The sequence below is a fragment of the Salmo salar genome, chromosome 14, assembly GCF_965601325.2.
Source record: "Salmo salar chromosome 14, fSalSal1, whole genome shotgun sequence".
Lineage (NCBI taxonomy): Eukaryota > Metazoa > Chordata > Actinopteri > Salmoniformes > Salmonidae > Salmo > Salmo salar.
Window position 1 is genome coordinate 63,683,880 of NC_138304.1, and position 24,098 is coordinate 63,707,977.

The following is a 24,098-nucleotide window of genomic DNA, read 5'->3' on the forward strand; positions in this document are numbered from 1 at the left end:
GTAGAGAAATGAACATTCAATATCTGGCAACAGATCTGGTGGACATTCCTGCAGTCAGCATGCCAATTGTGTGCTCCCTCAAAATGTAAGACATCTGTGGTATTGTGCTGTGTGACAAAATTGCACATTTTAGAGTGGCCTTTTATTGTCGGTAGCAGAAGGTGCACCTGTGTAATGATCATGATGTTTAGTCAGCTTCTTGATATGCCACAACTGTCAGGCGGATGGATTATCTTGGCAAACGAGAAATGCTCAGTAACAGGGATGTAAACACATTTGTGCACTACATTTGAGAGAAATAAGCTATTTGTGTTTATGGAATATTTCTGGGATCTTTTATTTCAGTTTATGAAACATGGGACCAAAACTTTACATGTTGCGTTTATATATTTTTGTCGGTGTTTATACACGATACTTCTAGCAATACTAGAACAATTGCATCTAAAACAATTGCAAAATCTTTAGGTGTTACAGGGACCTTGTAAAGTGATAAGACCCTCTGCATTTACCAGTTGGCTCACCAATAGGATATTATTTCGGAACCAATATTCTAAAAACAAAGAAGTATTTTTATACAATATATTCCGATTATTCCATATATAATATCTGTGTGGATATGATGTTGTGTAGGTATCGTATTGCAATTGTAGATGGCAGCATCGTTTTTCAGCGGCATGTGATTTAAATCGGAGAGGACGAAGAAGAATGCGACCATGTTGAATTAGCAAGAACAAACACAATAGAGGCGTTTTATTTGGAGTGAATTTAATCTAACGGTAAAGTGTTGATCTGCCGCCAAAAAGTTGTGATATATAACATCAGAGGGAGAGAAGGGTGAGCGTTTTGGTCGTTTATGTTCAATTTTCATTAGCTATAAATATTTCAAATTAGTCGACTTTCGCTTGGCAGCTAGCTAATCCTGTCAGACATTGAAAACGGCTGCCAGGTAGCCATCCAAGTTGACGAAACTGGCTAGATAGCTGGCTGGCTGGCTAACGGCAATTAAATATAACGTTAACCTGGCATGTATATATATATGTATAAATCATATATAACCACTTTCATCTGTGATGTAATGCTAGCTAAATAAATTAGTATTTACAGTACTGTTATGTAGCTTGCTAGCTAATGTAGCTACGTTAGCCAACTTGCATGTTTTCGTCAAAGCTGGCGTGGCTAACGTAACGTCAGTAGCTAGCTAACGCTAGCTAGATGGCAAAGTTAACTGGCTAACTAAATATCTTCCTCTAAAGTTGGCAATATGAATGGCCTTTGTCGCACAAAATCAAATCGCGCTCGAAGCTAACTAACTTACTGACTGGAAGATTAACTGACTTCCTATCTTTATTTGGCCTAGAAGGGCACCCCTGTTGTTCGATCAGTTATCTAGCTATAAAATTAGCTAACTTGCATTGAATGTCAGTGCTACCCCAGCATAGCCACTAACGTTATTTGGCTAGCTAGGTAGGTCGCATCTAACTATTCATTTTCGTAGCTAACGTTATGCCAGTTACTTTTTGTTATTAAGTTGTCCATACATTTGGACTTTCATTTAAATCCAGATGCTTCTAGTTTCTTCAAAGTAATTTCAAACTTTGCACGTTGTAACGTTTCCATGGGTCCCACATTCTGTTGACATTATAGCCTCAAGTTGCGCTCGTCTATGATTTGGTCCCTAACTGTATGCGCTTGTGGTGTAGGCAACTCTTTTGTCATCTGTGGTCATGCCCTACACGAGTTGACAGGAATACACTACAGACTGATCCACCAAGCCAACACTAGAAAAATGATTGAGCCTTGTGCCTGCCTGCCAAATACATCTTTTACATTATGTAGTTGGGGACTTCAACAAAATGTTTGGGCATCTATTCCACATTGTATTACGTTTTAAAGCAAAGTCTAGGGCTTGGCCTATATAGTGTTCATCCTGACTACTAAATCAATTGTTTCTTCTTCCTGTCAGGTAACACAGGCTTGAGTTGAATACCGCCCGACTCGCACACAAAGCTACACACTTTGACAGAAGACCTGTGGTGTCAACAAGAGAGGAGGGAGACCCAGCTGAAACAAACAGGACAGACAGAGGGGAACTTAAAGCTGTTTTGCTTTTTGGACTACAATTACCCTTTTATTTGATTTTCAACACCAGGAAACTTTCACATGTGGGTGGACATGTATATACACAGAGTGGAAAACAAATATTGAACAATAAGGACCATATTATTTTGGAGAAATATTTGTACAAAGGTTTGAAAATCCATTTACAAGGACATCGATGTTGCGCAATTCAAAGGGACTCGACGCAAAGCAAGGAAATGTTTAATCAAAAAAAGAGATTACATTTTGAACAAAGATTATATTACTGATACTATTCCCTCAGTTCAAATTGTCTTAGTTCTATTGCAGAACTTAAACTCTTTGATACTTGTTTACATACCATTTTTTTAATATTGTGTGCAGGTATAAAATATTTATGCATTTGAATGCATATAGCTCTTCATTTGGAAGAGCTCTTGTATTAAGACTTTTCATACGTCAGTAAACTCTGAAGGGGACTAAACTGCACGTGTGTGTATATGTAAGAACTACAAATATACTTCTGTTGTAAAAGCTTTGGACTAAAATAATGGAGAATATTGTTTAATGCTTTTTTAGACTCCTACATTCGAAGAGGCTTTTTAAGAAAAGGAAGAAAAAAAACTAAGGGAGGGTAAGACGTAAATCTTTGAGAGTAAAAACGAAAGACATGGCATCCGCAACAACGGAGAACCTAGGCCCTATCGGCATGGGACTGAACAAGCAGAACGGGCAGCTTAGGGGGGTGCCTAAACCGGCCTCTCCTCAATCAGGACCCCTCGTCCTGGGCTCTCTGTTAAGCAAGGCTGTAGGTGCACCCCAGAAAGCAGGTGCTGCCCTGGAGGGAACTGGCATTAGGTATACATTTCTCTTACACACCTGTTTCACCCCAATTGTGTGCTGCTCGTATAGTATATTTTACTTTCATACCATGTTTTAAAAGTGATTACCCAGTAGAGTTTATTTTTTTTAAATCAGCAGTGTGTGTGTTCAGGTGTTTTCTTAATACCCTCTTAGAAGACCTGCATGGTTCTGGTACTGGTTCCGGCCAACATTTTCGCTTATAAATCGCTCTGTGGATACCATGGATCAAAATGGCTTGTGTTGAGCGATAGCCTTGGTTCCCACAGAGACTGTTGTTTTCTGAGCATGTGTGACATAGGATGTGAAATCTGAAACCACTTGAAGCTGGGATGTCTCTTCTACCATTTCATTCACTCTTCTGACTGTCCCTCAACTTCTGGTTGAACCCTACATCACACATGCCGGCAATCATTACGTCGTAGCGCAGCAGGAGGGAGTGGTTTCATCACGGTAGCCCATTCAGAGATCGATTTGTAGCCATTCATCTAAAATAATTCAGATTTTAGAGCTCTGAGATGTTCACAGCGATGGGGGAAGACATTCTGATCAAAGAGGGACCTTTAGAAAATATACACATTCTCCACTAAACATACAAATATTTATTTTACAGTTAGTCAGGTCCATAAGTATTTGGACAGTGACACAATTTGCATAATTTTGGCTCTGTACGCCGCCACAATGGATTTGAAAGGAAACAATCAAGATGTGCTTTAAGTGTAGACTTTCATCTTTAATTGAAGGGTTTTGTCAATTATTGTATGAACTGTGTAGGAAGTACTTTTTTTTATATACATAGCCCCCCAATTTTAGGGGCTCAAAAGTAATTGGTCAAACGAACAATCATAAATTAAATTGTGAGTTTTAATACTTGGTTGCAAATCCTTTGTATTCAATGATTGCCTGAAGTCTGGAACCCATAGACATTACTAGATGCTGTGTTTCTTCCCTGGTGATGCTCTGCCAGGCCTTTACTGCAGCTGTCTTCAGTTCCTGCTTGTTCTTGGGGCGTTTTGCCTTCAGCAAGTGAAATGTATGCTAAATTGGATTCAGGTGATTGACTTGGCCATTACAGAACATACCACTTCTTTGCCTTAAAGTATTGGGTTGCTTTCGCAGAATGCTTCGGGTCGTTGTCCATCTGCACTGTGAAGCGCCGTCCAATGAGTTATGAAGCATTTGGCTGAATCTGAGCAGATAATATAGCCCTGAACACTTCAGAATTTATCCTGTTGCTTTTGTCAGCAGTCACGTCAATAAATACAAGGGAACCAATTCCATTGGCAGTCATACATGACCACGCCATACCAGTACCTCCACCATGCATCACAGATGAGGTGGTACGCTTCGGATCATGGGCAGTACCTTCCCTTCTCCATACTCTTCTCTTCCCATCATTCTGGTACAAATTGATCTTTGTCCATAGGATGTTGTTCCAGAAATGTACATGTACAGTGAGGGGAAAAAAGTATTTGATCCTCTGCTGATTTTGTACGTTTGCCCACTGACAAAGAAATGATCAGTCTATAATTTTAATGGTAGGTTTATTTGAACAGTGAGAGACAGAATACCAAGAAAAAAATCCAGAAAAACGCATGTCAAAAATGTTATAAATTGATTTGCATTTTAATGAGGGAAATAAGTATTTGACCCCCTCTCAATCAGAAAGATTTCTGGCTCCCAGGTGTCTTTTATACAGGTAACGAGCTGAGATTAGGAGCACACTCTTAACCTGTCCACAGAAGCAATCAATCAGATTCCAAACTCTCCACCATGGCCAAGACCAAAGAGCTCTCCAAGGATGTCAGGGACAAGATTGTAGACCTACACAAGGCTGGAATGGGCTACAAGACCATCGCCAAGCAGCTTGGTGAGAAGGTGACAACAGTTGGTGCGATTATTCGCAAATGGAAGAAACACAAAAGAACTGTCAATCTCCCTCGGCCTGGGCCTCCATGCAAGATCTCACCTCGTGGAGTTGCAATGATCATGAGAACGGTGAGGAATCAGCCCGGAACTACACGGGAGGATCTTGTCAATGATCTCAAGGCAGCTGGGATCATAGTCACCAAGAAAACAATTGGTAACACACTACGCCATGAAGGACTGAAATCCTGCAGCGCCCGCAAGGTCCCCCTGCTCAAGGAAGCACATATACATGCCCGTCTGAAGTTTGCCAATGAACATCTGAATGATTCAGAGGACAACTGGGTGAAAGTGTTGTGGTCAGATGAGACCAAAATGGAGTTCTTTGGCATCAACTCAACTCGCCGTATTTGGAGGAGGTGGAATGCTGCCTATGACCCCAAGAACACCCTCCCCACCATCAAACATGGAGGTGGAAACATTATGCTTTGGGGGTGTTTTTCTGCTAAGGGGACAGGACAACTTCACCGCATCAAAGGGACGATGGATGGGGCCATGTACCGTCAAATCTTGGGTGAGAACCTCCTTCCCTCAGCCAGGGCATTGAAAATGGGTCGTGGATGGGTATTCCAGCATGACAATGACCCAAAACACACAGCCAAGGCAACAAAGGAGTGGCTCAAGAAGAAGCACATTAAGGTCCTGGAGTGGCCTATCCAGTCTCCAGACCTTAATCCCATAGAAATGTGTGGAGGGAGCTGAAGGTTCGAGTTGCCAAACGTCAGCCTCGAAACCTTAACTTGAAGAAGATCTGCAAAGAGGAGAGGGACAAAATCCCTCCTGAGATGTGTGCAAACCTGGTGGCCAACTACAAGAAACATCTGGCCTCTGTGATTGCCAACAAGGGTTTTGCCAGCAAGTACCAAGTCATGTTTTGCAGACGGGCCAAATACTTCTTTCCCTCATTAAAATGCAAATCAATTTATAACATTTTTGACATATTTTGCTGGATTTTTTTGTTGTTATTCTGTCTCTCACTGTTCAAATAAACCTACCATTAAAATTATAGACTGATCATTTCTTTGTCAGTGGGCAAACGTACAAAATCAGCAGGGGATCAAATACTGTTTTTCCTCACTGTATTTATTTTATTTTTTAATGTTTTTTGGCAAACTCTAATCTGGTCTCTTTTTTGAGGCTTACCAATGGTTTACATCTTTTGGTAAACCTTCTGTATTTACTCTGGTGAAGTCTTCTCTTGATTGTTGACTGACACAGGTACGCCTATCTCCTGGAGGGTGTTCTTGATCTGGCCAACTGTTGTGAAGGGGTTTTTCTTCACCAGGGAAATAATTATTCTGTCATCTTCTGGACCTTTTGATGTTCCTGAGCTCACCAGTGCGTTCTTTCTTTTTAAGATTGTAACAAATAGTTGACTTTGCCACGCCCAATGTTTTTGCTGTCTCTCTGATGGGTTTGTTTTGATGTCAGCCTAATGATGGCTTGCGTCACTGGCAGTGAGGGCTCTTTGGACTTCATATTGAGGGTAAACGGCAACAGATTGCAGATGCCATACTTGAAATCAACTCGATACCTTTTTTTTATCTGCTTACTTGTAAATGAACTAATGAGGGAATAACACACCTGGCCATGGAGCAGCCAATTGTCCAATTATTTTTGGTCATATAAAAAGTGCTGTAATTCCTACACCGTTCACCCGATTTTGGATGTAAGTACCCTCAAATGAAAGCTGAAAGTCTGCACTTTCAACTCTTAATTATTTAATTTCAACTCCAATATGCAGTGGTAGACAGCTAAATAATAGTGTGCTAAATAACAGCTAAAAAAATGTCCAAATATTTATGGACTCGACTGTTTAAGGAAGGTGAAATCTCATAAAATGGTGGTTTGATAATTTGATAATACTATATTTAGAAACATGTAATTTCAAGCCTTATTCATACAGTTTTGAATAGGAAATACATAAAAATGAAATATTTTATCTTTGTACTGTAGCTTGTGTCCTCAAGTGACGACTTTTTTTTACCTGAAAGGTGAGATTGTAACCGTTTGAGTATGCAGCATTGCTAGTTATTGTTTAGCCCTCTCATAATAAAACATTTGGGGATTACATAGATGACATTTTCGGTTACATTTAACTGGTTAATTGCACTCTTCTCATTGGTGCCCTTCATCAGGTTTGGAGATGACTGGAAAAAGAGCCTACAGCTCCCTCCCAAAGACACTAGAGTCAGAACCTCTGTAAGTCATGGTACAATGCAGCATGCTTTGTTTCACTAACTCACAGGATTTTCCCAGTGTAATTTTAATCAAATCTGGTACTTCTGATGTGTAATCTCTTCTTTGCTGTGTCCCAGGATGTAACATCCACTAAGGGAAATGAGTTTGAGGACTACTGTCTGAAACGGGAGCTCCTGATGGGCATCTTTGAGATGGGCTGGGAGAAGCCCTCCCCTATCCAGGTACGACACTCACTGGGAGCTTCTCTGCCCACCAATCACCTTTGAATCTGTGGGATTCCCTTGCTGTAAATTTGCTCCTGTTTCTGATGCCTATAACCTATATCGCTACTTTAATGTGATGCGCCTGAACATTTGTATCATTTCAGCCAATAGTTTTGAGTGGTGCTCACGAGCCATAACGGGTCCCCGTTTTTGTGTACTACATACATTTCTGTGCTACAATAGGTTAAACCAGAGTTTGTCACTTTCAGGAGGAGAGCATTCCCATAGCCCTGTCAGGACGAGACATCCTGGCCCGAGCCAAGAATGGAACAGGGAAGAGTGGGGCCTACCTCATCCCCATGCTGGAGAGAATAGACCTGAAGAAGGACTATATACAGGGTGAGATGAGGCGCTTCACATTACTCTTTCCCTCTTTTTCTTTTTTTACTCTACTTAGCCTGGATCCCTGAGTATTAGAGATAACATTTTCCCCTGGTGCCTAGGGCTGTGGCGGACATAAAGACAACCGGTCTCACAGTAATGGACTGTTAATTAACATAAACACGTTTAGCATCTCCTGGCCTCCGCATACAAGCCGTTGATGCGTGCCTTATACATCCATTATTTTAGGCGGGTCTAAAGAAACATGATATAAAGAAAATGTATTTCAGAAGAACAGAATGAGTTGGCCTACTGTATGTTATCTGGCTATGCGCCATGCCATAGGCCAGGGATGGGCAACTGCAGCCCCCCTTTTGTAGACCTGTGGACCGATTTCACAGAATAGCTTGAATTTAGTTATAAAACTTTAGCCTTTTCTCTGCCCCATGGCAAAATGTGTAGAATTGCAGCGAACTTGCTTTAAAATGGCAACATTTATTCTAATTGCAGAAAATGTATTTTATGTACGGATGTGGGTACGCAGACGCATGTGCAACTCTGGCCCCTCAGTTCCATTTTCTTTTTGTGACCCCCAATCAAAGTTGCCCATCCCTGCAATATGCTTGTTCATTAAGCAGACAAGATAGTGTCGTCCTGTGCCATTGTTTTATATTATGATTTTATAGTAAGAATATAATTGAACTTAGCTGAATAAAATGGAAAGGATTTTTCCCATTCAGTAGTTATTTGGCAGCTTTGATAGTGGTTTTTGCGTGAGATTTTATTTATTTGTCCATACGGACAACTTGAATCTATTTTTGTTGTCAGAATTTTTTTATATTGTAGACCTGCATTGACAGGTCCAACCATCCTCCAGGAGAGCTACTGGGTGTGCAGGCCTTTGCTCCAGCCCTGCTGGAACACACCACAATGTAAAAAGTCAGCTGTTCAACAGATAAGCTGACTGTTTTGTTTGAGCAGGGATGGATCAAAAACCAGCACACCCAGTAGCTCCAGATGAAGGTTTGACGGACCATGTGTTTTATACAGTAGCCTATCAATGCAGTATTTTACTTTGGGGGGGTGTTAAGTGCCTTTCCTGAAGTGGTTCCTTGCATCATACAACACAATTTTCAGTCACCTTTTTCTCCAATGGTGTTAGACCTTTTTTTGTGGGGGCGGGGGGGTGTGTAAAAAGGCAACAACCAAAAAGTTGGGTGTCTTACCCTGCGTAGACTATTGATTTGAGAAAGTCGACAACAAAACCATGCGCTCTATTCCTTGCCTCAGGCTGCAAACACTGTTCTCTCATCAAATGATCATATTTTCACCCATCTGACTATTCTTAATTTAATCTTTACTAATATGTCAAATTGGTTTAGATTTAGAATGGCCCATTATCAAATTGGCAGGGGAAAAAAATAAGTAATCCGTATGCACTCGAATAGCGATTAGAGGTCGCTTTCCCTCCGGTTCGTTTTTCAAGCCTCCCGGGTAGGCTACTACGGTTATTTCATACCACGCAGCTGGGTTAGAGGGACAATAGAGCTCTGACTACCAGGCCATTAGCGACCTGATGATCGTTAGCAAGTTGTTTTACCAATGCATGTCCAGTGTGTGTAAGAAGAGATAACCGTGACTCACATGGAATTTTATTGCCGTCATGACTGCCAGTGTGGAAGTAATACAGTCACTGCAACAGCCCTACTGGTGCCATTAACTTTTTCATTTGGTGGCAGTGGGCCATGATTTGGTCGCACCAATCTTTGATCCCGCAATATCATTTTTGGGTTGTCTTTCGCAGTGCTTTATTGAAGTGCTATAGACTACTGAGATGGTATTTAAGTTATACGTTTTCATCATGTGTTCCTGTTTAAGCAGGAATGCATGATTCAAGATATTGATGTACAACCTAATCCAGTGATAGTCATGAATTTTCTGTTGACAATTAGGCTGTTTTACTGTTAAAATAGTACTCCAGATTAGTTTTTTGTTCAGTAGATATTAATTTGCCTACATGTTTATGTGCACTAATATAGGCTGTTTGGGGCTAACATGCTGACCACACCGCTCGCATGCGTGAGCGTTGCAAAATTACATTTACACATGTTATTCAATCATTGCACTGCTCATGAGCGTCTGCGTAGCTAGGCACTGAACTTGATTTTATTTGTGACGCTTAACACGCTGCAAGTCCTGCCTCTCCCATCTCCTCACTGGTTTTTAGGAGCATATACCCACGTGGTGATTGAAAGATGAACTGAGGTCCACACTCCAGTCCAGTTGGTGGTATGCACCTTTTAAAGTTGGTTGCCAACCGCCATAGAAAGTCCAAAGAAGAGCACTGAAGGAGGAGAGATTACTAGAAACTAACTCCATTTACCCTTTTATCTTTGGATTAATTGTCAGAGTAGAGGACCTTGTGCATTTCAGGTAAATTAACAACCCAATGTTTATATTCCAGGACAAATCATCTAGCAACAGTAAGCTAGCTAGCTAAATTGCCATAAATGTTTGCTTTTTGACCTGTCCCCAAATTAATATCATTGGTTCAGAGTTAATTTTGATATTTCAACCTGCGTGTCCTGATCGCATGCGAGCTGTCTGGTCAGCATGTAATTCACCACTTAAGTGGAAACTCAAAACACATTAGCTAGATTGCTAACTTAAACGTAATACCCACTGGTAATAGCCATATTAATCTGACTGTAAATGTAATGGCCTAAATAAACTTAGCTGTCGTAGCCTACTACCCAATGAGGCCCATGCACTCGTAATGGCCAACGCTCTCCGTATCTCAAACCATATAAAATATTTTGCTATAGAGATCAAAATTCAGTTGAGAAATAAAACATCTACATACAGAAATCTGAGAACCTCTCCAGTTGTGACAACTAGTTTTACAGAGGACAACAATTTTTCCCAAAATTTGGATTTAGAAATGTATGCAATCCAGGGTGCATTTTTTATTGAATTTTTTTCCCCTGGAGCGAAGTGGGAGAGACTGGGAGAGTGGCTCGCTCATCACAGTAGCAGGCCGCAGAAAAACGGCGAGAGTGTCAGGGCAAACACTTTCATTACAGGAATCATGAGGATAATGCACTCTACAGTCCCGCTCTTTGAAAGCGGCAGCTCTACCCTTTAGCTCAGTGCGAATGTTGCCTGTAATCATGGCTTCTGGTTGGGGTATGTACGTACAGTCACTGTGGGGACGACGTCATCGAGAGCTGCCCAGTGACACGAGCCTACCAGACGAGCTAAATTACTTTTAGAAACACTGAAACATGCATGAGAGCATCAGCTGTTCCGGATGACTGTGTGATCACGCTCTCTGCAGACGATGTGAGTAAGACCTTCAAACAGGTGAACATTCACAAGGCCGCAGGGCCAGACGGCTTACCAGGACGTGTACTCCGAGCATGCGCTGACCAACTGGCAAGTGTCTTCACTAACATTTTCAACCTCTCCCTGAGTCTGTAATACCAACATGTTTCAAGCAGACCACCATAGTCCCTGTGTCCAAGAACACTAAGGTAACATGCCTAAATGACTACCGACCCGTATCACTCACATCTGTAGCCATGAAATGCGTTGAAAGGTTGGTCATGCCTCACATCAACACCATTATCCCAGAAACCCTAAGACCCACTCCAATTTGCATACCGCCCCAACAGATCCACAGATGATGCAATCTCTATTGCACTCAACATTTCCCTTTCACACCTGGACAAAAGGAACACATATGTGATAATGCTATTCATTGACTACAGCACAGCATTCAACACCATAGTGCCCTCAAAGCTCATCACTAAGCTAAGGACCCTGGGACTAAACACTTCCCTCTGCACTGGATCCTGGACTAACAACACATCCGCCACACTGATCCTCAACACGGGGGCCCCTCAGGTGCATGCTCAGTCCCTTCCTGTACTCCCTGTTCACTCATGACTGCACGGCCAGGCATGAATCCAACACCATTAAGTTTGCCAATGACACAACAGTGGTAGGCCTGATTACCAACAACGATGAGACGGCCTATAGGGAGGAAGTCAGGTTGAGAGCTTCAAGTTCCTTTGCATCCACATCACCAACAGACTAACATGGTCCAAGCACACCAAGATAGTGGTGAAGAGGGCACGACAAAACCTATTCCCCCTCAGGAGACTGAAAAGATTTGGCATGGGTCCTCAGATCATCAAAAGGTTTTACAGCTGCACCATCGAGAGCATCCTGACGGGTTGCATCACTGCCTGGTACGGCAACTGCTCGACCGCAAGGCACTACAGAGGGTAGTGCGTACGGCCCAGTACATCACCGGGGCCAAGCTTCCTGCCATCCAGGACCTCTATACCAGGCGGTGTCAGAGGAAGGCCCTAAAAATTGTCAAAGACTCCAGTCATAGACTGTTCTCATAGACCATAGTCATAGACTGTTCTCTCTGCTACCGCACGGCAAGTGGTACCAGAGCGGCAAGTCTAGGTCCAAGAAGCTTCTAAACAACTTCTACCCAAAAGCCGTAAGATTCCTGAACATCTATCAAATGGCTACCCAGACTATTTGTGTTGCCCCCCTTCCCCTTCTAAACTGCGGCTGCTCTGTTATTATCTAGTCACTTTAACTCTACAAATGCATAGTCACTTTAATAACTCTACGAATGCATAGTCACTTTAATAACTCTTCGAATGCATAGTCACTTTAATAACTCTACCTACATGTACATATTACTTTGACACCGGTTCCCCCCACACACTGACTCTGTACTGGTATCCTCTGTATATTGCCCCGCTATTGTTATTTACTGCTGCTCTTTAATTATTTGTGCTTCTCTTACTTTAAAAAAAATAAAATCTTAAGGTCTGCACCTGTTGTATTCGGCGCATGTGACAAATACATTTTTTTTTGAATTTGCAATTTCACTTTTGAGCAAAACACTTGGGTAAACCTTTGGAATCATGGAAATAGAAGATTTTTGAAATTCCATTGTTAGAATATAACAATGGAATTTGAATACAGTGTTTGACATGACAACAAATGGGAATGCCAGGGAACAGTTATTGTGACAGGGTAGGAACCAAAATGTCTGTTTCCTAGGGGATGCTATAATCTTTGGCTACACTGAATGTTTTCTCTTAGCTACTTCATGTAGCTAACATATTCTTGCTTCATGTATTCTTCTTTGATTTAGAACAGGTATTCCTGAACTGGGGTACGCGCAATGCCGTCGGGGGTACGTAAATTAAAATGTGATTCACATTTCATATTAAAAAATATTTTTTTCTCTTCACATTTTCAAACAGTCCATTTATATTTTCCAATGGGGCTATACATTTGGGTGAGGATTTTTTCTCGCCCGAGTAGCCTCGTTTCACTGCCAAAAATAGAATTTAACCATCTAGTGTTCAGCGAAATAACACCACAATGTCAAATACAGGTAGCCTAGTCAAATAATTTAACATCCAATCACATTAACCCTTACTCTCTCGCGGGAATACCACTAACGGTCCGTATGTAGCCAAACGTAGCTCCTGCTTATGTTGGTATCTGTACTGATGGCGCGAAAGCCATGACAGGCAGTTGCTCTCGATGCCACTTGGGTACACTGCAGCATCCACTGAGAAGCTCTTGCTGCCAAGGGAATGCCTGACAGCTTGAAAGACATTTTGGACACTACAGTGAAAAATGGTTAACTTTGTAAAAGCAAGGCCCCTGAACTCTCGTGTATTTTCTGCACTATGCAATGATACGGGCAGCGACCATGTAACACTTTTACAACATATTTTATTTAACTAGGCAAGTCAGTTAACATTGTTATTTACAATGACAGACTACACCGGCCAAACCCGGACGACGCTGGGCCAATTGTGCGCCGCCCTATGGGGCCCCCAATCACGGCCGATTGTGATACAGCCTGGAATCGAACCAGGTTGTCTGTAGTGACGCCTCAAGCACTGAGATGCAGTGCTCTGGATGGCTGCGCCACTCGGGAGCCCAGAGAAGAGTGCTGGTTATCAAGGGGCAAAGTATTGACACATTTTCTTTAATTGAGAGATGAGCTTAAAGTTCTTCACTGACCATAATTTTCACTTGTCTGACCGCTTGCATGATGACGAGTTTCTCACACAACTGCCCTATCTGGGTGATGTTTTTTCTCACCTGAGTGATCTGAATCTAGGATTACAGGGACTCTCCAGGGACTATATATTCAATGTGAGGGACAAAATTGAGGCCCTGATTAAGAAATTGGTGCTCTTTTTTATTTTTTTTTGTCTGCATTAACAAGGACAACACACAGGTCTCATTGTATGATATTTTGTGTGAAAATGAACTCAAGCTTACGGACTATGTCAAATGTGATATAGCGAAGCACCTGAGTGAGCTGGGTGCGCAGTTACTTTCCAGAAACGGACGACACAAACAACTGGATTCGTTATCCCTTTCATGCCCTGCCTCCAGTCCACTTGCCGATATCTGAACAAGAGAGCCTCATCGAAATTGCAACAAGCGGTTCTGTGAAAATTGAATTTAATCAGAAGCCACTGCCATATTTCTGGATAGGGCTGCGCTCAAAGTATTCTGCCTTGGCAAATCGTGCTGTTAAGACATTTATGCCATTTGCAACCACGTACCTATGTGAGAGTGGATTCTCGGCCCTCACTAGCATGAAAACGAAATGCATACTCTCTCCCCAATACAATCCAACATTGCAGAGTTATGTGCATCCTTTCAAGCACACCCTTCATTACCCTGTGGTGAGTTATTCACCATTTTTTATAAACAAATAAAGTTTTATATGTAAGATGGTTAAAGAGCAAAATTATTGATTATTATTTGTGTCCTGGTCCTATAAGAGCTCTTTGTCACTTCCCACAAGCTGGGTTGTGACAAACTCATTCTTATGTTTAATAAATGTATCGTATAGTGTGTGTGTGTGTGGGGCAGGCTTTCAATGATGTCAAAAAACAACATTTAAGAGTGCGCTGACCCTGGTGCTAGAGTGTGGCGGTTGAATGTTTTGAAGGGGTACTGGACTATAAAAAGTTTGTGAACCACTGATTTATAAGATACTGTTGCACAAACAACATGCTGATTTTGGTCTAAACCATCACTGGTATTATCAGGCTGTATAGCTCATTAAATTTGCTCTGACTCAGTACATTTAATTAGCTAGCGATTCACATTAGCGGCTAACAAGATTTGGCCCTACTTGCTAAGAAAAGACAAACTAGCTGTTTGCAGATGTAAGAAACAAACTAATGGTGTAATTATAGAACGCTAGTGGATCTACATTAAGAAGCAAAGTGAGAACGGCATTGTTGTCATCAACATTGTTGCATGTGGTGCATTGACCATGCAGACTGAAAGCAAGTGTCTAGTGGTTGAGGATCAACAATGCGCTCCTTGAGTGATGGGGCAGGGCTAGGTCTGTTTGGATAGAGGAATGGAGAGAGAGCACAGAGAGGGATGACTCAAGTAATGAAGTAAACTATAAAAATGGACATTGCACACAGCATGTCATTTTAACAAACCAATCATACAAATACCACTTATAGAAGGTAAAGTAAAAACCCAAACAGGCCCGTGCATCAATACCGGTATATCGTAAAATACAGTATACCGCCCAGCCCTACTGTGCCCCCTTCCTACTTTTCCCTCCCTCTGTCAAACCTCACTGTCTTGCACTTTCGCTATCTATACCTCTTATACTTACCCATATCCACTTCATCCTCTCTCCCAAGCTATTGTGATGGTGCCAACTCGTGAGCTGGCCCTGCAGGTGAGCCAGATCAGTATCCAGATCAGCAAGCACCTGGGCGGAGTGAAAGTCATGGCCACCACGGGTGGCACCAACCTGCGAGATGACATCATGCGCCTGGATGAGACTGGTAAAGACCCAACAGCATCACATTGTCACTTCATACCAAGAGTGGCGTTTTGCGACGTACACAGTTGAAGTCGGATGTTTACATACACTTTGGTCATTAAAACTCGTTTTTCAACCACTCCACAAATTTCTTGTTAACAAACTATAGTTTTGGCAAGTCGGTTAGGACATCTACTTCGTGCATGACACACTTAATTTTTCCAACAATTGTTTACAGGCAGATTATTTCACTTATAATTCACTGTATAACAATTCCAGTGGGTCAGAAGTTTACTTACACTAAGTTGACTGTGCCTTTAAACAGGTTGAAAAATTCCAGAAAATTATGTCATGGCTTTAGAAGCTTCTGATAGGCTAATTGACATCATTTGAGTCAATTGGAGGTGTACCTGTGGATGTATTTCAAGGCCTACCTTCAAACTCAGTGCCTCTTTGCTTGACATCATGTCTGGTTCATCCTTGGGAGCAATTTCCAAACGCCTGAAAGTACCACGTTCATCTGTTCAAACAATAGTACGCAAGTATAAACACCATGGGACGACGCAGCCGTCATACCGCTCATGAAGGAGAGGCGTTCTGTCTCTAGAGATTAAACGTGCTTTGGTGCGGAAAGTGCAAATCAACCTCAGAACAACAAAGGACCTTGTGAAGATGCTGGAGGAAACGGGTACAAAAGTAGCTATATCTACAGTAAAACGAGTCCTATATCGACAACCTGAAAGGCTGCTCAGCAAGGAAGAAGCCACTGCTCCAAAACCACCATTAAAAAAGCCAGACTACGGTGTGCAACTGCACATGGGGACAAAGATCGTACTTTTTGGAGAAATGTCCTCTGGTCTGATGAAACAAAAAATGGAACTGTTTGGCCATAATGACCATCATTATGTTTGGAGGATAAAGGGGATGCTTGCAAGCCGAAGAAAACCATCCCAACCGTGAAGCACGGGGGTGGCAGCATCATGTTGTGGGGATGCTTTGCCAGCAGGAGGGACTGGTGCACTTCACAAAATAGATGGCATCATGAGGAAATAAAATAATGTGGATATATTGAAGCAACATCTCAAGACATCAGTCAGGAAGTTAAAGCTTGGTCGCAAATGGGTCTTCCAAATGGACAATGTCCCCAAGCAAACATCCAAAGTTGTGAAAAATAGCTTAAGGACAACAAAGTCAAGGTTTTGGAGTGGCCATCACATAGCCCTGACCTCATCCTGTAGAAAATTTGTGGGCAGAACTGAAAAGCGTGTGTGCGAGCAAGAAGGCCTTCAAACCTAAGTTACACCAGCTCTGTCAGGGGGAATGGGCCAAAATTCACCCAACTTATTGTGGGATGCTTGTGGAAGGCTACCCAAAATGTTTGACCCAAGTTAAACAATTTAAAGGCAATGCTACCAAATACTAATTGAGTGTATGTAAACTTCTGACCCACTGGGAATTTGATGAAGAAATAAAAGCTGAAATAAATCATTCTCTCTACTATTATTCTGACATTTCACATTCTTAAAATAAAGTGGTGATCCTAACAGACTTAAGACACGGAATCTTTACTCGGATTAAATGTCAGGAATTGTGAAACTGAGTTTATATGGTATTTGTCTATGTAAACTTCCAACTTCAACTGTATACAGTGCCTTTAGAAAGTATTCAGATCCTTTTACTTTTTCGACATTTTGTTATGTTAGACTTATTCTAAAATCAATTAAATAAATCATTTTCCTCAGCAATTTACACAATACTCCATAATGAGAAAGTGAAAACAGGTTTTTGGAAATGTTTGCAAATTTATTACATATAAAAAAACAAATACCCTTTTTACTTAAGAATTCAGACCCTTTCCCATGAGACTCAAAATTGAGCTCAGGTGCATCCTGTTAACATTTTATCATCCTTGATGTTTCTACAACTTGATTAGAGTCCACCTGTGGTACATTCAATTGATAGTACATGATTTGGAAAGGCGCACACACCTGTCTATGTAAGGTCCCACAGATAAGGGTGCATGTCAGAGCAAAAGCCAAGCCAAGAGGTCAAAGGAATTGTCCGTAGAGCTCCGAGACAGCATTGAAGGGGTCCCCAAAAACACAGTGGCCTCCGTTCTTAAATGGAGAAGTTCGGAACCACCAAGACTCTTCCTAGAGCTGGCTGCCCGGCCAAACTGCGCATCGGAGGAGAAGAGCCTTTGTCAGGGTGGTGACCAAGAACCCAAACTCACTCTGACAGAGCTCTAGAGTTCCTCTGTGGAGATGGTTGTCCTTCTAGAAGGTTCTCCCATCTCTGCAGCACTCCACCAATCAGGCCTTTGCGTTAGTGGCCAGACGGTAGCCACTCCTCCGTAGAAGGCACATGACAGCCCACTTGGAGTTTGCCAAAAGGTACCTAAAGGACTCTGACCATGAGAAACAAGATTCTCTGGTCTGATGAAACCAAGATTGAACTTTGGCCTGATTGCCAAATGTCACGTCTCGAGGAAATTTGGCACCATCCCTACGGTGAAGCATGGTGGTGGCAGCATGATACTGTGGGTATATTTTTCATCTACAGGGACTGTGAGACTAGTCAGGATCAAGGGAAAGATGAACAGAGCAAAGTAAAGAGATCCTTGATTAAAACCTGCTCCCTCCAGAGCGCTCAGGACCTCAGACTTGGGCGAAGGTTCACCTTCCAACTGGACAATGACCCTAAGCACACAGCCAAGACAATGCAGGAGTGGCTTTGGGACAAGTCTCTGAATGTCCTTGAGTGGCCCAGTCAGAGTCCGGACTTGAACCTGATTGAACATCTCTGGAGAGACCTGAAAATAGCTTTGCAGCTAGGCTCCCCATCCAACTTGAGTGGATCTGCAGAGAAGAATGAGAGAAACTCCAAATACAGGTGTACAATATACAGTGGGGTTTGAAATTGACACCCTTGATAAACATGAGCAATAATGACTGTGGAAAATTGAATAATTGAAATACTGAGCCTATATTGTGTGCTCATTTAAAAATATATATATTTAAAAAAAATATATATATATATATTCTCATGTTTTATGAGTTGGTTAACACCATTGGAAGGTATCTTAGACAATTTCTTCATACAGTATATTTTATCATTCATCTGCGCTTATGGACTGCCCTCCACAGCTTTTTAATGTGTTTCAAATCCAGAGACTGAGATGGCCTTTGCAAAATGTTGATTTCTGTGGCCAAATGGCCCTTTCTTTGATGTGTGCTTGGGGTTATTGTCTTGCTGGAAGATTGACTTGCAATCAAGTGTCAGCCTCCTGGTAGAGGCAACCGGGTTTTTGGCTAAAATGTTCATGATGCCGTTGACCTTAACAAGGGCCCCAGTACCAGTTGAAGCAAAACATCAAAGATCAACCACAATATTTTTTACAGTGGGTCTGGGGTTATTTTCTGCTAATGAGTTCTCATTTCGATGCCTCTGGTGTGAGTGGCCAAAGATCTCTATTTTCATGTCGTCTGACCATAGCACCGGTTCTAATTCAAGTGCCAATGTCATTTAGCAAATTCCAGATATTTATTTGTTGTATGACATCAAAATAGAAGAATCCCAATCCCGTAAATTATGTTGGGGGGGGTGATCTTTGATGTAATGTGGCTATTTTTCTTCCACTGGTCCTGGGCCCTTAAGATCAACCGCATCATCAACTTTATCCAGTACCCAGGACATTTTATCAAAAACCTGGTTGCCTCTGCCATGAGGCTGACACTTGAATGCAATTGGCTCTTCAAGCAAGACCGTAACCCCAAGCACACATCAAAATTCGTAAAGAATTTGTCAATTGGCCAGAATCAACATTTTGCAATGGCCATCTCCCTCTCTGGACCTGAAACACATCTGGTTTGAATTTAAAAGGGAAGTCTGTAAGCGCAGTCAAAGGATATCAAGGATCTGGAAGTATTCTGTATGGAGGAATGGTCTAAGAACGCTCGTAGAACATTTTAGAAAAAGGCTCAGTGCCGTTATCCTTGCAAGGTATGGTATTGCAAACGGGTGCCAATCATTTTGACCCCTACCTTTTTTGAGAATAGTTATTTGTTAATTACTACTAATTCTTAAACAAAATCTCCTCCTAAGCAATTGTATTCGTATAATATAATTTCCCAATTTTGTTTTGCGCATTAGATATAGTGCTGTATTTGAATTACTTTAGTCATTTTTGCTAATCTTTATCAAGGATGTCAATTATGGACCCCACTGTACACTACAAACAAGTCACAACCTCAAAGCTGTACACTTGCACGTCTAATGGTGGTGTTTCTGTTTTTTTGTTGTTTTTCTCTCTCAGTGCATGTGGTTATAGCCACACCTGGCAGGATCTTGGACTTGATAAAGAAGGGCGTGGCCAAAGTGGATAGAGTTCAGATGATGGTGATGGATGAGGTGAGTGTGTGAATACATGTGGTACCTGAGTCAATCAACCACTCAATATACTCAGCTACTGTAGATGACTCCAGAGAATCAGTCCATGAGATATTTTGTTACAAGCCACTCACTATTCTTCATCAGGGCCCATCAAATCTGTTCTGGTGTATCTATCTACCGAAGAGGTTTAAGGGGCTACATGTAATATTTTCCCCTGCAACCAGTGCCATATGTCAATTACATACCAGTAGTAGCAAATTAATAGATACTTTTTAGAACGCTGCTAATGCTCCTCTTAATAATAATGTAATCTCTTCCTCACAGGCGGACAAGCTGCTGTCTCAGGACTTTGTGGTGCTCATCGAGGATATCATCAGCTTCCTGGGCAAGGGCCGTCAGATCCTGCTGTACTCTGCCACCTTCCCCATCAGCGTGCAGAAGTTCATGGTGAGTAGTGCCACATGGCGCTGAAACACAATCTGGCAGCCATGTGGTCTCACCAACAGGCCAGTCTGCTTTGCTCTTCCATAATGATACGATATACAGTGCATTTGGAAAGTATTCAGACCCCTTGACTTTTTCCACATTTTGTTACGTTACAGCCTTATTCCAAAATTGATGAAAAAATATACATCACTTATACTCACACACTACCCCATAATGACAAAGCAAAAACATTTTTTTTGATATTTTAGCAAATTTATTACAAAAAAAATAAAAAACATGCCTTATGTAAATAAGTATTCAGAGCCTTTGTGAGACTCGAAATTAAGCTCAGGTGCATCCTGTTTCCGTTGTTCATCCTTGATGTTTCTACAATTTGATTGGGAGTCCACCTGTGCTAAATTCAATTGATCGGACATGATTTGGAAAGGCACACACCTTTTCAATGTAAGGTCTCACAGTTGACAGTGATTGTCCGTAGACCTAGACAGGATTTTGTCGAGGCACAGATCTGGGGAAGGGTACCAAAAAATGTCTTCAGCATTGAAGGTCCCCAAGAATACAGTGGCCTCCATCATTCTTAAATGGAAGAATTTTGGATTCTTCCTAGAGCGGTCCACCCAGCCAAACTGAGCAATCTGGGGAGAAGGGCCTTGGGTTCTTGGTCACCTCCCTGACCAATGCTCACTCTGACAGAGTTCTAGAGTTCCTATGTGGAGATAGGAGAACCTTCCAGAAGGATAACCATCTCTGCAGCACTCCAACAATAATGGCCTTTTATGGTAGAGTGCCCAGACGGAATCTACTCCTCAGTAAAAGGCACATGACAGCCTGCTTGGAGTTTGCCAAAATGCACCTAAAGGACTCTCAAACCATGAAAAACAACATTCTCTGATCTGATGAAACCAAGATTGAACTTTGGCCTGAATGCCAAGCATCACATCTGGAGGAAACCTGGCATCCTCCCTATGGTGACGCATGGTAGTGGCAGCATCATGCTGTGGATGGTTTTCAGTGGCAGGGACTGTGAGACTAGTCAGGATCAAGGGAAAGATGAGCTGAGCAAAGTACAGAGCAATCCTTGATGAAAACCTGCTCCAGAGCGCTCAAGGACCTGTCTGTGGCAGGGGTTCACCTTCCAACAGGACAACGACCCTAAGCACACAACCAAGACAGCTCAGGAGTGGCTTCGGGACAAGTCTTTGAGTGTCTCAGCTAGAGCCCGGACTTGAACCCGATCAAACAACTCTGGAGAGACCTAAAAATAGTTGTGCAGCGACCCTCCCATCCATCTGAACTTGAGAGGATCTGCAAAGAAGAATGGGAGAAACTCTCCAAATACAGGTGTGCCAAGCTTGTAGCGTCATAGCTAAGAAGATTTGAGGCTGTAATTGCTTCCAAAGGTGCTTCAACAAAGTACTGAGTAAAAGGGTCTGAAAACTGAGAATGGGATATTTCAGTTTGTATTTTTTTATACATTTGCAAAAATTCTCAACCTGTTTTTGCTTTGTCATTGTGTAGATTAAGAAATCAAAATGTAATAAATTTCAGAATATAGCTGTACCATAACAAAATGTGGAGAAAGTCCAGGTGTCTGAATACTTTCCAAATGCATTGTACTTCATTGTCCATTTTCATGGAAATACATTTGCGCCACGTCAGCATACAAACACAATATATACTGCTCAAAAAAATAAAGGGAACACTTAAACAACACAATGTAACTCCAAGTCAATCACACTTCTGTGAAATCAAACTGTCCACTTAGGAAGCAACACTGATTGACAATAAATTTCACATGCTGTTGTGCAAATGGAATAAACAACAGGTGGAAATTATAGGCAATCAGCAAGACACCCCCAATAAAGGAGTGGTTCTGCAGATGGTGACCACAGACCACTTCTCAGTTCCTATGCTTCCTGGCTGATGTTTTGGTCACTTTTGAATGCTGGCGGTGCTTTCACTCTAGTGGTAGCATGAGACGGAGTCTACAACCCACACAAGTGGCTCAGGTAGTGCAGCTCATCCAGGATGGCACATCAATGCGAGCTGTGGCAAGAAGGTTTGCTGTGTCTGTCAGCGTAGTGTCCAGAGCATGGAGGCGCTCCCAGGAGACAGGCCAGTACATCAGGAGACGTGGAGGAGGCCGTAGGAGGGCAACAACCCAGCAGCAGGACCGCTACCTCCGCCTTTGTGCAAGGAGGAGCAGGAGAAGCACTGCCAGAGCCCTGCAAAATGACCTCCAGCAGGCCACAAATGTGCATGTGTCTGCTGAAACAGACTCCATGAGGGTGGTATGAGGGCCCGACGTCCACAGGTGGGGGTTGTGCTTACAGCCCAACACCGTGCAGGACGTTTGGCATTTGCCAGAGAACACCAAGATTGGCAAATTCGCCACTGGCGCCCTGTGCTCTTCACAGATGAAAGCAGGTTCACACTGAGCACATGTGACAGACGTGACAGAGTCTGGAGACGCCGTGGAGAATGTTCTGCTGCCTGCAACATCCTCCAGCATGACCGGTTTGGCGGTGGGTCAGTCATGGTGTGGGGTGGCATTTCTTTGGGGGGCCGCACAGCCCTCCATGTGTTCGCCAGAGGTAGCCTGACTGCCATTGGGTACCGAGATGAGATCCTCAGACCCCTTGTGAGACCATATGCTGGTGCGGTTGGCCCTGGGTTCCTCCTAATGCAAGACAATACTAGACCTCATGTGGCTGGAGTGTGTCAGCAGTTCCTGCAAGAGGAAGGCATTGATGCTATGGACTGGCCCGCCCGTTCCCCAGACCTGAATCCAATTGAGCACATCTGGGACATCATGTCTCGCTCCATCCACCAACGCCACGCTGCACCACAGACTGTCCAGGAGTTGGCGGATGCTTTAGTCCAGGTCTGGGAGGAGATCCCTCAGGAGACCATCCGCCACCTCATCAGGAGCATGCTCAGGCGTTGTAGGGAGGTCATACAGGCACGTGGAGGCCACACACACACTACTGAGCCTAATTTGACTTGTTTTAAGGACATTACATCAAAGTTGGATCAGCCTGTAGTGTGGTTTTCCACTTTAATTTTGAGTGTGACTCGAAATCCAGACCTCCATGGGTTGATAAATTGGATTTCCATTGATTATTTTTGTGTGATTTTGTTGTCAGTACATTCAACTATGTAAAGAAAAAAGTATTTAATAAGATTATTTCATGCAGATCTAGGATGTGTTATTTTAGTGTTCCCTTTATTTTTTTGAGCAGTGTATTACATGCGGTACGAAAAATGGTTAGTAAGTACACAAGTCACACATTTACATTTTAACATATTCAAAGTCTGTACGGAATACTGTCCGACTGTATATTGGACCTGCATCTGTCCTATGTCTTTGTTCAGTATCCAGATGGCTGATGGAATGAAACTTGCCTTGCTCCTATTCTTGCTGAACAGTGATACCCTTGATCTCCTTCCTGAGAGCAGCAGCTCAAAACATTGGGCAAGATTGTGTGTGGCGTCCTCTGAAACGCTTGGCCTTGCCCGTTTATCATAGAGGCCCTGAAGCCCCCTGCACTGCAGCCCGCAGAGTTTGGACCACATGTTCAGTCTGACTGATCATAGCCTTATTAGCCACTATACAGGCCAGGAAGCAAAGTCTGCACACACTATATATGGCAGGCGTAGTTCGAGAGTATCCTGGTGTTGACATTCAGTTGTCTGAGTCTGCACAGGAGGTACAGTTGTTGTTGGTGTTTTTATTTTTAATGATGTTC

At 42.5% G+C, this 24,098-nt stretch overlaps 1 protein-coding gene across 3 annotated transcripts in view; it reads left to right on the top strand.

Moving 5' to 3' along the window:
- The first annotated feature begins 634 nt into the window (after nt 1-634).
- The window catches only part of LOC106570129 (putative ATP-dependent RNA helicase ddx6), a 56,967-nt gene continuing 33,503 nt past the window's right edge, over nt 635-24,098 (top strand). Inside the window, exons 1-9 of one of the 3 annotated variants that reach the window (XM_014142164.3) lie at nt 639-834; nt 1,964-2,162; nt 2,656-2,934; nt 7,002-7,065; nt 7,182-7,286; nt 7,538-7,667; nt 15,386-15,532; nt 19,826-19,920; nt 20,227-20,349. In XM_014142164.3, the coding sequence (XP_013997639.1) occupies nt 2,747-2,934; nt 7,002-7,065; nt 7,182-7,286; nt 7,538-7,667; nt 15,386-15,532; nt 19,826-19,920; nt 20,227-20,349 (852 nt within the window). In that variant the 5' untranslated portion in view covers nt 639-834; nt 1,964-2,162; nt 2,656-2,746. Of the gene's footprint in view, nt 835-1,963; nt 2,935-7,001; nt 7,066-7,181; nt 7,287-7,537; nt 7,668-15,385; nt 15,533-19,825; nt 19,921-20,226; nt 20,350-24,098 lie in introns of all 3 variants that reach the window. The other 2 variants (XM_014142165.3, XM_014142163.3) reach the window with 2 other exon arrangements.